Source organism: Triturus cristatus, chromosome 10, assembly GCF_964204655.1.
Source record: "Triturus cristatus chromosome 10, aTriCri1.1, whole genome shotgun sequence".
Lineage (NCBI taxonomy): Eukaryota > Metazoa > Chordata > Amphibia > Caudata > Salamandridae > Triturus > Triturus cristatus.
This window is the reverse complement of record NC_140593.1, coordinates 102,090,768-102,108,862: the sequence shown is the minus strand read 5'-3', so window position 1 is coordinate 102,108,862 and position 18,095 is coordinate 102,090,768. Positions and strand designations below refer to the sequence as shown.

Here is an 18,095-nt window from a genome sequence, read left to right as displayed (position 1 = left end):
TAAGCTAATTAAAAACCGGGGTCAAAGTGAATCAAATTAACAAAAGAACATACGACAAAACGAGGGCTATTAAAATGATAGCAGGCGTCTGCCAGGTAGCGCTAGGTGCAGGCGAAATCAAGGATGAGACTCTCTCCCACCCACCTTAAATATGCACCCAAGATACAGCCTCTAGCCCGTTCACGTGACGGCTCCAGCAAATGGCTGCGAAGTGCTTCCAAGACCCACCCAAGATGGCGCCCCAGGAAAACAGAGCGCGGGGACCGGGCCGCCGAAATGGCGGTGGAAGCAGCCAAGTTTTACAGTGCAGCGATGCGGTCCGGGAGTAGAAGCACAGGTAGGGGCGACTATGGAATATTTTAGGCAATTCTAAGCTAATTAAAAACCGGGGTCAAAGTGAATCAAATTAACAAAAGAACATACGCCAAAACGAGGGCTATTAAAATGATAGCAGGCGTCTGCCAGGTAGCGCTAGGTGCAGGCGAAATCAAGGATGAGACTCTCTCCCACCCACACTCAATATGCACTCCAGATACAGCCTCTAGCCCGTTCACGTGACGGCTCCAGCAAATGGCTGCGAAGTGCTTCCAAGACCCACCCAAGATGGCGCCTCAGGAAAACAGAGCGTGGGGACCGGGCCGCCGAAATGGCGGTGGAAGCAGCCAAGTTTTACAGTACAGCGATGCGGACCGGGAATAGAAGCACAGGTAGGGGCGACTATGGAATATTTTAGGCAATTCTAAGCTAATTAAAAACCGGGGTCAAAGTGAATCAAATTAACAAAAGAACATACGACAAAACGAGGGCTATTAAAATGATAGCAGGCGTCTGCCAGGTAGCGCTAGGTGCAGGCGAAATCAAGGATGAGACTCTCTCCCACCCACCTTAAATATGCACTCCAGATACAGCCTCTAGCCCGTTCACGTGACGGCTACAGCAAATGGCTGCGAAGTGCTTCCAAGACCCACCCAAGATGGCGCCCCAGGAAAACAGAGCGCGGGGACCGGGCCGCCGAAATGGCGGTGGAAGCCGCCAAGTTTTACAGTGCAGCGATGCGGTCCGGGAATAGAAGCACAGGTAGGGGCGACTATGGAATATTTTAGGCAATTCTAAGCTAATTAAAAACCGGGGTCAAAGTGAATCAAATTAACAAAAGAACATACGACAAAACGATAGCAGGCGTCTGCCAGGTAGCGCTAGGTGCAGGCGAAATCAATATATATATTCCTCCTTTTGACTTTTGCTGGCCGCCGCTGTGCTCCTGATCTAAGGGTGCATGGTCTCTGCGGATTCAGCAACAGCCGCAACATTCTCCCTCCATTACCTCGTCATCACTTGAACAAGGAAAGCGATGCTTTCTGGAAAGTTACATTAAAGATGTATTTACTTAAAGTGCTCATGCTACCCTTGCAACTTTCCAGAAAGCGTCAACTTCCTTGTTCAAGTGGTGACGAGGTACTGGAGGGAGAATATATATATATATTTATTGTTCCCTTACACAATATGCGGGAAGCACTCGCGAACGGGTGCCGGGATCACGGTGGTGTACCGTGACATAAATCAAAGCTCATAATGTTCATTTTCTCAAAATATAATCCGGCACTCTCGGGGTAATTGTGAAAGATTTTAATTTCCTCTAAGCAACAACAAATGTGTTTCAGCTTTCGCGCATTCCTCGGTGTTACTGACACACCGGTAGCAGCCATTTTTAACCGTTTTCTTTCATTATAATCTACATAGATGAAGGACCAGTTCTCTGCCTCACATAGGCGCCATCTTTGAATGTCCAAATGTCAATTTCACAATACATTTTATGATTACCATTTCATACCAATAGGGCGTTGTTAAGCATATATTTACAAAAAATTATGTACAAAATTCAGTTGGTATATGTCTCCCAAATTAAGAATGCTATAACGCCATATATCAGCTGATGTGGCAATGCGTTAAGCTGCAATCGGCTAAAAATATGGGGGCCATCTTTAAAAACACCAGGCTCATGACTTAATACATTGTATGTATACAATAATTACGCAGTATATCGGCTTAAGCCTGACCAAACATCCTTTGTTTTTGGGAGGACAAACCATTTTTCATCAATAGTGTCGTATATCGGCTTAAAAATCTCCAATGTATTAACGCTCACGTTTATGACATTATTTGAACAATACTGGTCATTGTGTCATGTAGAGTGTCAGTAACACCGAGGAAGGCGCGAAAGCCGAAACGCATTTGTTGTTGCTTGGAGGAAATTAAAATCTTTCGCAATTACCCCGAGAGTGCCGGATTATGTTTTGAGAAAATGAACATTATGAGCTTTGATATATATATATATCCGTAACTTATTTCCACAAATCCCTCTGGCATCACAATAGTGACTTGTGAGACAGGTATGTAAATAGCCCTTAACTTGTATAGCACGAATATATGACATTACAACGCAAACAATTACAATGCATGCTTTTACAATGCAGTTGTTACATCACAACTACCATTACATCGCATGATTTTACAACGCGTGCCATTACAACGCATTTTTTTAAACTACCATTACAACACATTCCATTACAACGCATACCATTACAACGCATAGTACTTTTAGGGTAACAGTAGTGTAAGTGTTGGATAGTGTAGGGGTAAAACTTACTATTCCCACTCCAGTGAGTGCAACAGTGGGGTAAGTGTTGGATAGTGTAGGGGTAAAATTACTATTCCCATGTACCCTAAAACCAATACCCACCCTAAAACTAAAAAATCTCCATTACTTACCTTATAATGCGTTGTAATGGATGTTTCCCGTATTCCACATGCCAAGTATTCCGAACCGATAAAGAATACAAAACCACACAAGCTCAGGTGATTTATTTAAGGACTGCAGCTAGTACGCCCAACGCGTTTTGGAGAACACTTCCCCTTGCTCATAGGACACAAAGGTGTTTGCGGCAGCAAACATTCTGAAGCCTATTAAATGTCTGAGAAAAAATAAATGTTAAAAGTGAAAAAGGACAATATGTTCATGATGTAACAAGAAAGAGTTAACTTTGGCACCATTTTGAAGTGGACACCCTTTATATTATGGCAAAACTAGCATAGATTCCTTGTTGTAATAGCAAACTCTGGTCAAATAAACAAATTATCCAATTAATAACCATATTTCAATAATATCAATGTCAAACTGCAAACAATATATCCACCAATATATCCATTCAAAATTTTCTATTTGGTCAAACACTAATATTTCTACTGTTAGTGCATGCATCAATATACAACTGTCATTAAGGCAATGTTACTGCTGTATCACAAACAAGCATTTGCAATGCAATAGGTCTCGCAGTTACGCAAGTTTAAGCTATTGGCATAGTAAATGACAATGCCTTTTATTTATGTTTTCAAAACGAAAACAAAAATATACGGCATTGTTATTTGCAATAGCTCAAGCTGGCGTAACTGTGAGACCTATTGCATTGCAAATGCTGTTTTTTTATAGGTGTTGTTGCATATTTATATAGCGCGAACTCGACCAGAAGATATTTGAGCGCTTTACATGAGCACCATATTTACATTACACATTCAGGCACGGGGAGATTAAGTGATTTGCCCAGAATCAGGATGTGGACGCGACCTGGAGGCTCGAACCCTGGTTTCTAGCACCAAAGTCGGCAGTCTAGCCGACAGACCACATCGTCTCCCTATGAGCCGCTTAATTTGCCATGTTACACTCCTGTGGTTCCAGACCCTTTTTTTCCACTCTGACTGCAGTTCTCGATGTATCTTACTAGTTCTCCCACCATACTTATTTAGGGCAGCTAATCAATGCGGTTTCTCCCTCCAGATGTATTGTAACAGGAGCGCATGGTATACTGTTGTTATTCACTTTGCCTTTTTATATGAAAAGAGTTACGCTCACAGTAAAAAAAACAAGGCATAGAACAATGCACGTCTCCAAAGACGCCACATCTTCAGTAAGCTCCCTGAAATAACCTTTTTAGATAGATTTTGGAGCACAAGCGGTTACCAGTGTCATCTTTCATACTGCTAAGCAACTGCCATTTTCCAATAGAAACCTCTAGTGCGAATCGGGAATCGCTCCAAAAGCAATAGGGAAGCGGGTAGTTTACTGCAGTTTGGTGCAGAAACCACCACTGCTGTTGCAATGAATCAGCATGAACGAAAGGGACTGTATACAGGCACGCACACAGGAAAAGCAAACGCTCATGTCAGTCGCATGCTGTATACAAGTTTATAAGTGATCAAGAAAGAGGTGGCGTTCCTGCACACAGTTAGTGCCGCACGCTCATTACTGTGGCCAGTTTAGCTTGTTTCTTTGTACATTACAGTAAAGTACGCTATAAATCGCTGCCCAGGAGCTATGTTTGGAGGGCTGCTAGGATTGTTACTGTGAATGACATGTGCTGCTAGGGCAGGGAGGGGGAGAACATGGAGGCTGCAGCATTGGCAGAGAGACTCTGTCACAGAGTAGAGGAGAGTATAGAGGCAAGGAGGGGGCAGACAAATGGCAGAGGAAGGGATAAAGATGGGGTGCACAGAAGAGAGAGAGAGAGAGAGAGAGTGAGAGAGAGAGAGAGAGAATGGAAAATTGAGAAAATGAGAAGGGGCGGAGAGGTACAGATAGGAAAGGATAGGGCAGGTAAAGGAGAAATCATGGGGGTAGAGTGAGTGAAGACAGCAAGAGATTAACAATAGACCTAGGTACAGAAAGAGAGTGAGGTAGGATGAACCTGTGGGGGAGGGGCACGGAAAGATACATGGGAACCTAAATGCTCTGAAAACCAACAAAAAGCAAAGGGTGGGGAGGGTGACTGGCGGTGCGAATGGAGTTAGGAAGAGGAAAGGGCGAGAGAAAAACGCTACGCTTAGGTGATGAGCTCGAAGGAAAAGAAAGGCTAGGGAAGGATTGTTGAAAAGAAGTATGATGACATTCAAGGGAATCATACCATGCGTTCAGGGGGGTGAATGAATGGGGCCCAGTGTGCCTGCAGTGTGTCTCTTGTGGACTCGCCTGCAATGTCTTTCCCGCTGCCTGCGCCCAATTACACATTGAACCAAACCGAGAGTAAAGCATCTTCCAACACAAGCTGCCCATATTGCAATGCAGCCTTTTTTCCACAAAGAAATATCAGAAGCAGTAACTTGTACAAACAAGCTACATGAGGGAGGATGGGTGGGGGGACAAAGAACGGACAACGGGAGGAGGATGTTAAACAGAACAGACCGCTGAAGGAGGGCGGGTGGTGGTAAAGAGAACGGAAAGTGGGAGGAGGGTGGTAAACAGAATGGACAGCGGGAGGAGGGCGTAGCGTTGGCAAAAAAGAATGGATAAAGTGAGGAGAGTGGAGGGTTGGCAAAACAGAACAGACAGTGGGCAGAGGGTGAATGGTTGGCAAAAGGGCAAGAGAGAGAACCTGCAGACTCACGCACTTAATAAGTGTGCATCACAAAAGTATAACTGGGGGGGGGGAGGGGAGGGGGGGGGAGGAGTGGCAGGCACTCACCAGACAAATGCAACGAGCGGTCAAGGATAAATGAAAGCTCCAGGTCTGTTCCAGCTGGAATCGAGTGGGATGCTGGCAACAAGGGCTGGAGGGCTAATAAATTAATAACTTAAACTGGAGTTGGTGCGCCTGCGAATTGGGGAAAGTAGCACATACCATATGAACCGTGCCAGATAATTAACTAGTTACGTGTTCTCCGAGGCGGTGTGTGTGGGGGGGATGGGGCTGAAGTGAGGAGCAATGTCCCCAAGTGTAGTGTTTTCGCATCATGAGAAGAAAGCATTTGTTGCACCACTCGTATGACCAGTGTCACTGATGGCTTGTTAGCTTTTCATTTTGCTCTAGACAGCTCTTGTCGCATGGAGTCTGTCTGCGTTGCCCTGAGGTGCCATCTACGTGTATATTTTATAGCTATCAGTACCATACTTACACTCATGTTTCTTGTAGGCAAATACTGTATTCGTAAAAATCAGAACTGTGTAACCGAAGTGCCATGATAATGAAGCATAATGATAGCATTGGGAGGGAAATGTTTCCCTACTAATTAAACAGCACAACTGAGGTGCTGGTGTTTAGTCACTGAGCTGCAGTTTGGGGGCACGTGACTGCTGAGCTCGAGCCCTCTGTCCCTGTTGGCCCTGCCCTCTTTGTTACCTCATCGCTCTGTTGAGAAGCACGGCTTACCTTGTTCACACATCGGGTACACTGCAGCCATTGGTGATGACACCCGTGTACCCATCTGCTTCAGGCGCGGGTGGCGAGCTATGTCACTCGAAGGCAGATCACAAGGCTACGGGAAAGGTAACCATTGTCAAGCCTACATTGCTATCAGTATCAGAGAACTTGAAGTGCGTTTCTTGACCACAAAGTGCGTGTGCTAAGACTGCCCAAAAATCTACATAATGGGATTCTGTATTTGAAAAGCTTTACCGCGTGTACATATTGTGGACATAACCACGCAAAATACAGGCCACATCCATAAAAGAAGAAGCCACCTTCCTCTATTATTTTGATAAGATTAAATGTAAAATAAATGTTTTACACAAGTAGTGCTCTCCCTCGTTTAGTATCACACTAGTTATTATTAGAAGTCGGTGTATAGACGCTAATCACCAGAAAGGGTGATGCCACATGGCTGTATGTTGTCGCGTATCTGAGTGTCCCAAAGGCTCACTACGCCGAGAAATCCCAGTCCTTGCTCCCCGAGCGGACGTGTGCTCCAAGGCGGGGGGCTGAAGCGAGGAGAGGATGCCTGAGCAGACGTGTGCTGGCGGGGGAGGGGTACGGGGGGCTCCGAGGCGGGGGGGGCTGAAGTGAGATGAAGCTCTCCAAGCGGACGTGTGCTCAGAGGCTGGGGGACTGAAGCGAGGAGAGGCTGCCCGAGCAATACAAGCCACAATAAAAACAAGCAAGACGTGCGGCCGCGAGTTGTGTGCGTGCTCGCGTGAAAGTGATCCACAGCAGAAGTGAAAGTGATCGCGCTCCAGATGGTGCCTCAGGACTCCCTGAAGAGGGCACGCTACTACAACAGAGAAAGTATGTTCACCCCGAAGAACGAGCCCTAAAAATGAAAAACTGGCTTGTTTGTTTTGAAAGGCTCACAGAGTTAGCGCGGAGACCCTCTCCCATTCTCAGTTATCTCATAAGCTCTCCAGGCTCGTCGCCAGCACACACAAAGAGGCGCTAAATTACAAGCACTCGTCGGAAATGAGGGTCCGAGGCCAACTTCGGAACATCCCACATTCAGGCTGTTAAAAGCGCCCTCACACAATCAACTGCAACTTTTGGGTCTCTTTGGAAGGGGCGACAAAGGGATTTCACGCGTAACTTACTCCGCAAAAGGGACCGCACGCCGAGGCTGCCTTTACGAGTGAACCTTTAATTCAAGGGGTGCAGGGAGGGGGGCATTAAGAGGGGCAGCCGCTGAGAAGCTGCCAGAAATCGGAACTCCTAAAAGGGCCGATAAGTGAAACGTACGAAAGACTACTATACAAGATCTATGGAAATTACTGTGCATGCACAATTATACGGCAAACTGTTCACGTATAAATGTGTATGTCTGTGTACTCGTATTTTATAACGTTTAATACGTCACTTATTACAGTTGGGGTTATCTAGTTGCATAAATAATTTTTTTTAGATATTTATTTAGAACGGGCGCGCCAAAGATTTGCTCTAGCTTGGCGGTAAAACAGTCAGAAATTCAACGAATGGAAGGCCAATAGAAAAGCTACTTTTTGACACGCGCGAGCACACTTTTTTTAACACACACAAACTTGTTTTTATTTTTAACACACACGAACGTGTTTTTTGTATAACACACACTTAACCTGTCGCTGCACAGCTCACATGAACAGTAAAACCTAATGTTAGATACGATTCGGATGAGTACTATAGATATATTAATTAGTGGTCAAATAATATAACACAATGGGTAGAGTTTAATTAAATATCGCGGGAATAAAAGCACAGCACTTCAAATATTTACGCAATATAGATGGATGAAAACACAATTTACAATGAGTAATATTAGACGCACACTGGTGCATATATAGTCATAATTTAGCTAAAATAAAATTTAAAGCATCCCTTTCTCTAACCGTCTAACAAAAAGTATACCAAATAGAATGTGTACAGCCGTGCATGTCAGAGTAGGTACTGTCCGAACAAGGTGTTTTTGAGGTCGTGTGTGTGTGTGGCTGCGTGTGATTGTGTTTGTGTGTGTGTATGGTTGTATTTTTGTGTGAGGTTGTGTCTGTAAGTGGTTGTCTGTGTGGTTGTATTTGTGTGTGAGAATGTGTCTATGTGGTTGTGCGTGGGTGTGTGGTCGGGTTGTGTGTTCACAAGTGTGTGCAGTTGCTCAGTTGTTTGACTCCTGTTTTTTGCTTCGTCCATGACCTCAGCTCTCCTTTCACAGCCCCTGTACATGGATCCTTGTTTTATGTACAAATACCGCCAGGAAGATGCAGAGACGTGTGCGAGGTATGTGTGTGCACAGCACAGAGGGAGTGACGATAGGACTCCAGCAGGGGGGTGAGGTGTTGATAAGATGACCTTGCAACAGAGAATTATCTGTTCGACATGATAGAGTCAGAAAAGGGCAGCGCAGCCCTTTTGAATCTGTGGTTACACAAGATCCCTGTTCCCAAACAAAAAATAATAATAACCTCACAAGGTATCTGCTAAGATTTGCAATGATCACAGGTAGGAAAATGGCTCGCATTTTTTCATCTCGCGTTTTGAAACATTAGCATTTCGAAATGGTTCATTAACTGATATTCATATATCTAATCTTTAACAAAGACCCTGCTCTCCCACTCTAACGCTAGCTTCAAATAGCAGAGTGTCAATGTCCATTTGCATATTCTCTGGATGCTCAGCTGTAAATGACCTGTCCTGCTTTCCTTACAGGGCGAGTATGTATTTAACTTTTTAATGTACTGCGGCCGCGAGTTGTGTGCGTGCTCGCGTGAAAGTGATCCACAGCAGAAGTGAAAGTGATCGCGCTCCAGATGGTGCCTCAGGACTCCCTGAAGAGGGCACGCTACTACAACAGAGAAAGTATGTTCACCCCGAGGAACGAGCCCTAAAAATGAAAAACTGGCTTGTGTCACTAAACATTCCACCACGGATAGTAAAATTAGACAAATTGTCAACACCCAATGGGATCTTTTAAACATCAACAGAGATGAGAATAGGCTCACTAGACCATTAATTGCCTGCAGGAGAAATAACAACTAACGGAACCTGTTGGTGAGAGCCAAAAGAGCAGAAAAGAGTAACTTTTGCCAAAAGCCAATCACAGGTGGTGATCCCATAAAAGGTAATCACAAATGCGGCACAGGCTAGACTTCCACCAATGTGATCGTGTCTGACACCATCAGGAATAACAACAAAAAATAATCATACCTCAGGAAGGCAGAGACACGGTTGCTATCCATAATGTCTCGGTGAGCCTTGTGCTGCCTCGGGCATGTTTACTGCGTGAACACATGGGAATGCAAAGCCATTAATCAAGCAGGATGGCTCTGTCTCCCTTCACGCCCAGGGAGGAGGGAGATGCGAGCAGAGCATCAAAGGGCTGGGTGAGAAGGGAGGGGGGAATGCAAGGGTCAAAGCAGCGAAAGTGAAAGTAATGGAGCAGAGCATCAAAGGGCTGGGTGAGTAGGGAGGGGGGAATGCAATGAGCAGAGGAGCAGCTGTGCACGTGCATGTGATCTCGTGCACTCAAGGTTTAGGCCAGCCAAAAGACTGGGTAGCACTTTGAAAATCCCACATATAAAATGTCTCTTCGAGCCTTTGGCTCACGAGACCTAAAAATGAGGTATTTTAAAACCAAATATTTGTGAAATACATTATATGAATGGAACTTTTGGTGACATATTAGATTATTGTCAAGTCATACATATACAATGCATGAACCGGTTTCAGATATAACTGAGAAGCCTTTCAAAGAACATTCCAAAGGTTGTTGTCCAGATGGGCAATTCAAGTATTGATTAGCTACAGTACAAATCAAGCCCCAGTGGGTCAATGGGACATTCCAAGCTTTTGTTTAAATGAAACTGGGTTTTTCGACTCATGACTGATTAATTCTGCATAACAGTTGTATAACAAATGCAAAATTCTGTATTGCTCTAAATATTATAAACTTGCTTAAACACAAAAAAAGCTCCAACACATAATTTCAGGCATAGCATGCAAAGTCTTTGCTCAATACAGCTGTCTGAGGAGCCTAAGTGGGCCTTATCCCCATATGTCTGTATCTATTATATCGCCTGGATTTTAATACATGCAAACAAATAAATACATAGACCTTAGTTCCATGTTGCTTTGATGTTAGTCTCCCTTGTTTAAACACCTGGAAAAAACATTAAAAACAATTAAAACCAAATGTATTGAGTGGTGACGTATGTGTCTCCCCAGTGGAGGAACTACGAAGAGGAAGGGTGGAAATTGGTGATTGTGAAGGAAAAACACGTTCCAAACTGTATGTCCGAACTAGTTACGGCTGGCCTTATATATTGTCTTGCTATTTTTTGGTCTTGTACTCTTTATCTGCTGTAATGTCACAACTGTTGAATGAAAAGAATATTTAAAAAAACAATTAAAACTGAAGTGCTGCCACTTCTTAACTTCTACAAAGCGTCCAACGCAAAAATATCTTATTGATTTTAAGCAGAAATATTCAATTTAATTAGAAAATCAATTTAATTAGAAAATCATGGATATTGAGGAATAATCAGAACTTGTTAATAAGCCTATGTGCACAGCTAATTCCTCATCAGAGTTGAGCACTGTCGGTGTCATGTTAATAAATCGTATGATCTATCGTGATTCCAGTCAGCATAGGTTCAAAACTCCATTGCCACCCATGATGTTCTGGGCTTTGGAGTCTATGGCTACCATCTGGACTTCAGTTGAATCATTAGCATCATGCTGTTGTTGGAAATGACAGACCACTGGATATTGTCTATGGTTGTGTATAATCACTCTAATGTGTTCCAGTACACATTTTGTTTGCTTTGTGTACTGTACTTCCAATATAGTACTTGTTACAATTACACCTGAGACAATAAATACAATGATCGGTGTTACATGTAAGATGCTTTTTAATAATGAAAGCAATTGTGGTTTCAGGAAAGATTACCTGTTTGGTGGTAGTACAATGTTTACAAGCCTTGCACCTATTTTATTTATTGAAACCTTTTTGCAAAGTATTAGTGCGTGGTTGTGTCATGGTCACCATATTTTTACACAACATGTCCTTCAAAGATTTAGACCTAGGGAATGTTATTTTAGAATGACTGCCTAAATGTTGAGCCAATGTGCCATCAGTAACTAGGACATGCCAGTTATTTTTGAACATTTGTCTCAATTGTGTTTTTTCGTACTAAAGGTCATAATTAATCTGATTGAATTGTTCTCCTATGCCTTTCTATTGTTTTAGTTTAGAATAGGCTCCCTTTTCACTCTTTCTACTCTTCTGATCAAATCGTTCTCGGGGTATAATCCCTCTCCAAAAATCTTTCCGTCATGTCTTCCTTCTCTGTTAAAAGCCTCTACCGTACTGCAGATTCTTTTTGCTCTTAGCAATTCTCCAATCTGAATACACTGTAAAAGATTCTTTGAGTGATGGCTACACACATGCAGGAGGCTATTGCTTGGTGCTTCTTTTCCTTAATAGTTCAGAGATCAGCTTTCCCTCACCCACTCGGATATTAAAATCTAAAAATGTCAGTGACTGCTTGTCAATTGGATGGGTAAATGTAAGATTCAATGCATTTCAATTAAGAATCTTTACAAATTCTTCTGCCTGTTCCAAAGTACTGGACCCAGGGCATTGCTTGGCCGTTAATCAAGTGGATGTCATGCACTACCTGTTCCTCCCACCAGCCAAACTATAAACACGCATAACTGGCATAACTGAGGGCTAAACAGTTCCTCATCACTGTGCCCTGGGTCTGGCGGTACACTTGACCATCACAATGAAAAGAAATTATGATTCAAGCAGAATTCCATCATATCCATTATGATCTCATTATGGAAAAATATGAGAGAGAGAGAGACCTTAAAACATAGCGACATGCTTTCAAACCCAACTCGTAGGGGATGCAGCTATAGAGGTTGTTAACATCTAAGCTCATCAAGAAGAAATTGTCCTAAAAAATTTCCTCAGGAAACCCCCAATCTCCTTCAGATAAGATGGTAGGGTTTCCATGAATGGTTTCAGGAAGTAATCTATGTACTGGGATGTATTTTCCAACAAGCACCCCATGGGGGGACACAGTAGCCCCCCCAGAGGGTTTACTGGCTCCTTATGCAGTTTGGGTAGGAAATATATGATGGAGGTTTTTGGATAAAAGCATTTCAAGAATTGTTATTCCTCCCATTCTGTAAGTACCCTAGAGTGCCATTCTGTCAGTTTGTCGCAGCAGATGAGATTTGTTTGCTGTAGTGCATCTCTATCAGAGAGTTTGTAACAAGACCCAGCCCTGACCTGTCGATAACTTTCTTCTAGATACTTATTCGGTGATTGTATCACTACATTACCTCCTTTATCTGATTTGACCACCAGATGAGTATTTTCTTGAATCTTTTTATGTGCTCTGTAGTGGGCCTTCGATAAATTGTATGTTTGAGTAGCCCTAATATATTTGAGCTTCTTCAGCTCCTTCAAAACAGCCCTTTCAAATACATTGATTGCACTATTGGGTAGGGTTGGGAGAAAGGCAGATTTTGGTTTAAATCCTCTAGTGCAATTTATGTCTAAATGTGTATTGTTGTCATCTAAATTCAAAATGAGATCCAGATTACAAATTACATCTTGATCATGACCCTGGAGTTACACAAGATAATGTCACCACAGGAATTGGGCGAGGAAGTGGCCAGAATTGATAGCATATTGGACAATTTGGAGGAGGAGATTAATGCAAAGAAGCAGCGCAAATTTTACTGCAATTATAAAGTTTACCAATCTGGGCAAATATTGACTTTTGCAAAGAAATTTGACCAATTGCAGCAAAATCAAACATCTGTTACTGGGAGACCAGCTGCAACAGACCAAGAACTTAAAAACATGCAGCCATCGACACGCCAAGTAATGTATATTCAAAGTAGGGTCAGTAAAAGTGATGCGTCGGTAGGCCCTGAATCAACAGGAGTAGAAACAACCTTATCTGATAGAGACTTCTAGCTGCAGATTCCTCACATTTGAATTTCCCAGGCATCAAGCTGGATCCCCAAACGTTTGCTGAGCAATAACCCTTGCGCGCGATGTCGGGTCGCTCCATTCGACTCCGCATGACATCGTCGGCGTCGGTAGCGTCGGTTACGGCATCGCGGTGCCTATCTAGGTGCCACCCAGGTGCACGGACGTCAGTTCTTTTCTTTCCGAGCAAGTTAAGCGCCGATCCGGGAAGAGCTATACCTCTACTGCTTTTTGGCAGGCTTTTTATCGACTTTTGCTGATATTTTTGGATTCGACTTCGTGTGCGAGGGATGTCTTCAAGAAAGACAGGTTTCAAACCATGCAGGACTTGTTCCTGCATGATGTCAGTCACCTATCCCCACTGCGTATGTCTGTGTTGTCTTGAACGCAATCACGATTCGAAGTCGTGTTTAGACTGTCAGGCAATGGCCCCGAAGACCTTGAGAAAGAGAGCAATGAAGTTGCTTGAAGGAGGTCACGGGACCGCTCACGGAGCCCTAAGTCCTCTTCCTCCCATTCGAGGTCTTCTGGAAACTCTGTGAAGAGACACAAGAAGAAGAAGAAGGCCAAGCGGACTTCAACTTCACCTCAACTGGCGTCCCTCATCGAGTGAAGTAAGGAGCACTGACGTTCTAGAAACGGTTCTGCGGAGCCAGAGCCTGAGTTGACTTCGCGCCTTCCACTCTTTCCGGGAGCCAGAGCAACTCCCACTCAAATTAAAGAGTTTTACGAGGCCATGCGCCACGTATTTCAGCAGAACGACCCCGTTGGTGAGCCCTTGGGCCCCGTGGGGTCGAATGGTGCCCCATTAGGTTCTACCCTGTCGGCTTCGGCCACGGCACAGGTGAGGCCTCAGGGATCCAATCTTGGATCTGGGTCAACTCCGGTCATGCCAACGTGGTGCCTGCGACGTCGCTGATGCCCATCGTGGCGCAAGCCCCAACCTCATCACCGACGACACAGAGCCGGAACGTCGTCTACTGACGCAGTTTCTGACGACAACAGAACTCAGGGGTTCTATGTTGTCGCCAGAGCACTTTTTGGATGTGCTGGACTCAGGAGAAGAATGGGAGGAGTCTGGAGACCCTCTTGAGAACCAGGATGTCTCTGAGGAGACAATGGACTGGTATGGGGAACCTGGGGAAGCCAGTGGTCTGGATACTTCCTCAGACATTGGCATGCTCTCTGCGCCTACAGTGGCTACGGAGGAGGGGGCGTCCTATGCCATGGCGGTTAAGAGGGCAGCTGAGGTCCTAGGACTGGAGCTGCCCTCAGTGCAGGTAAGGACTAATCTCCTGACCGAAGGGCTTCAGCCTGGGGCTTCCACTTCTGAACCCCTATTGCCCTTTAATGAGACACTTACGGACATCCGTCTATGAACATGGTCCAAGCCTAGCACAGGGGCTTCTGTGAACAGGACGATTGCACACCGCATCACCCAGCTCCGGGCGACCCAAAGTTACTCAGCCAACACCCCACCCCAGAAAGTTTGGTGGTGCAGGCCTCTACCTCCCAAGGCGCATTCCCTTCCGCCACTCCGGATAGGGAATCCCCACTGCGTATGTCTGTGTTGTCTTGAATGCAACCACGATTCAAAGTCGTGTTCAGACAGTCAGGCAATGGCCCCGAAGACCTTGAGGGAGAGAGCGATGAAGTTGCTTGTGGCCCGGCAGTCGACACTGTCAAGTGAGACTCCAAGGAGGTCACGGTCCCGTTCGAAGAAGAGGAGGTCACGGGACCGCTCACGGAGCCCTAAGTCCTCTTCCTCCCATTCGAAGTCTTCTGGACACTCTGTGAAGAGGCACAAGAAGAAGAAGAAGGCCAAGCAGACTTCGACTTCACCTCAACTGGCGTCCCTCATCGAGAGAAGTAAGGAGCACTGACGCTCTAGACACGGTTCTGCGGAGCCGGAGCCTGAGTTGACTTCGCGCCTTCCACTCCTTCCGGGAGCCAGAGCAACTCAAACTCAAATTAAAGAGTTTTACGAGGCCATGCGCCGCGTATTTCAGCAGAACGACCCGTTGGTGAGCCCTTGGGCCCCATGGGGTCGAATGGGGCCCCATTGGGTTCTACCCCGTCGGCTTCAGCCACGGCACAGGTGGGGCCTCAGGGATCCAATCTTGGATCTGGGTCAACTCCGGTCATGCCAACGTGGTGCCTGCAACGTCGCTGATGCCCGTTGGTGGCGCAAGCCCCAACCTCATCACCGACGACACCGAGCCGGAACGGCGTCTAGTGACGCCGATTCTGATGACAACAGAACTCAGGGGTTCTATGTTGTCGCCAGAGCACTTTTTGGATGTGCTGGACTCAGGAGAAGAATGGGAGGAGTCTGGAGACCCTCTTGAGAACCAGGATGTCTCTGAGGGGAACTTGGGGAAGCCAGTGGTCTGGATACTTCCTCAGACACTGGCATGCTCTCTCCGCCTACAGTGGCTACGGAGGAGGGGGCGTCCTATGCCATGGTGGGTAAGAGGGCAGCTGAGATCCTAGGACTGGAGCTGCCCTCAGTGCAGGTAAGGACTAATCTCCTGACCGAAGGGCTTCAGCCTGGGGCTTCCACTTCTGAACCCCTATTGCCCTTTAATGAGACACTTACGGACATCCTTCTAGGAACATGGTCCAAGCCTAGCACAAGGGCTTCTGTGAGCAGGACGATTGCACACCGCATCACCCAGCTCCGGCCGACCCAAAGTTACTCAGCCAACGCCCCACCCCAGAAAGTTTGGTGGTGCAGACCTCTACCTCCCAAGGCGCATTCCCTTCCGCCACACCGGATAGGGAATCCAAGAGACTGGACTCATTTGGGAAGAAGATGTTTTCTTCCTCCAGTCTGGTATTGCGGTTGGTGAATACCGCCTGCTTATTGGGCTGTTTCTCCCACTCTTTTTGGGAGATGGTTGCGCAGGTGCTGCCACAGGTCCCAGAGGAGGCCTGGGCTGTGCTCTCCCAAGCTGTCAAGGATGGCAGATATGCAGCAAAATTCACCATACGGTGTTGATTAGATATGACCTATTCGCTAGGCAGGACCATTTCAATGACAGTGGCCTTGAAACGCCACGCCTGACTTCGTACAACTGGCTTCTCGGGGGATGTCGAAGCCAATTTGATGGACATGCCCTTTGATACAACCTGCCTTTTTGGGGAAAAGGCAGACTCGGCCCTGGTCAGGTTCAAGGTCTCTCAAACTACGGCCAGATCCATGGGCCTCTCCACCACTCCTCGTCGCCTGTCCTCCTTTCGTGGCAACAGAAGGGGTTTCCAGCTGCGTCAGCCCCAATCCTAGCCACCGTCCTGCTCAGACTACCCAAGCCGTGCGTGGACGTGGTACATTCCTTCATCGGAATGGAGGTCAGAAGTTGTCTACCACACTGCCCCCAGCAACCGCAGCCTCCAAGCACTCCTATGCTCATTCTGCTGGACCACACTGCTCCAGTGGGTGGGAGAATTTGTCATCATCTCCCCGCTGGTGATCTATAACAACAGACAAGTGTGTCTTGCAGATCGGCAAGGAGGGCTGTTCTTGTCAACCCCGGAGCTTCTAGCGTGAACTTGACCCAACTGGTGCTTTTCATACGCACCAGTAAAGGACACATACATTTTTTAGGCATGGGGAGATTAAGTGATTTGCCACAGAATCACAGGATGTTGATCTTCTCTCCACTTGTAAGGTTAGTAACAGCCAGAGCTGCTGACTTTGGAGCTGGGGAACCAGGTTTGAGTCTCGACCTAGACTCAACATCCTGTGCAAAAAATAAGTGCTGGGACTCTCGTCAAGAGTCAGCTTGCACGAGCCCATTGCTCCTCTTAGCGCCGCCTAGAACAGAAGTAACTACTGGGGCAAGCTGCCTCCTGACGAGAGCCCAGGCACTTATTTTTTCGCAAATTAACCTCTGCTTATAGTTACCCTCTCTTCATGTCAAGCAAACATAGGAGTCATTCAGTGCCAGTAACCTTATACATTGGATGCTACAGGAGCAGTGTCCAGCATCAGTCCAAGAGGGGGAATCCGTGTCAGATAGTTCAGGTTCTCCACATGCAGTGCATGTAAGTACAATTAGGTTAATTTGGATTTATTTGCACAGTCCATGATGATCCTGAATATCTGACATGCTCTAGCCCACTTGGGTGAACATTGGACATTCCTGACAGCTCCATTTGTTTCAATCCACTTGTGTACGCTGGTGGAGTATGTATGGCTTAATTTTGTTTTTCCCCAGCACACAGGAACCATATAACTTCGACTGAAAGGAAACAGGCTGTTTGAGGACCAAAGGAGATGGGAAGTCTGTTTGTTGGACACCAGCCTGTCAATACAGAACTATTTCAATACTCTACAAATTGGGGTTTAGGGTGAAGTGAGTGGGAGACAGGAGTTGTACTCCAGACACATTGTGTGTTTCTGAAATATAGAATGTGCTACATTTTTTCAGGTATCAACACTGTTAACTAATTGGCTGTTCTCTTTAACTCTGACATTATCGTTGGCAGCTTCTGCAGGAATTGCGGTGTCCCAAAGGAAGGTGCGGCAAATCAGCGACCCAATCCAACAGATTTTAACTCAGCTCCACAAGATTATCTACATCACACAGGTATTTATTTAGCTAATTTCATTTGTTTACTACTGCTAACTAATGAACTGGAATGTGTATTAAAAACCATACGTTAGTGACTTTGGAACCAAGAGCTTTGTTCAGTGGTTTCATTTGTGGCTGGAGGAAGGAAGTTTCATATCTGTGTCAACTCTAATTCAAATCAGTTGGAGGATAAATGCTTATTTTTGTACTCGAATGGTAATGGCCGTGTAGTACATTGAGCACAACAGTTGTGATGTAATTGAAGTTACTCATTCATGACTTGATATCCTAAAG

At 45.5% G+C, this 18,095-nt stretch overlaps 1 protein-coding gene across 2 annotated transcripts in view; it reads left to right on the top strand.

The window, feature by feature from the left end:
- The window catches only part of NEK10 (NIMA related kinase 10), a 1,348,206-nt gene that overhangs the window by 1,223,467 nt on the left and 106,644 nt on the right, over positions 1-18,095 (top strand). For both annotated transcript variants that reach the window (XM_085630543.1, XM_085630544.1), the window contains exon 32: positions 17,716-17,816. In XM_085630543.1, coding sequence (XP_085486669.1) covers positions 17,716-17,816 — 101 coding nt within the window. The remainder of the gene's footprint in view (positions 1-17,715; positions 17,817-18,095) is intronic.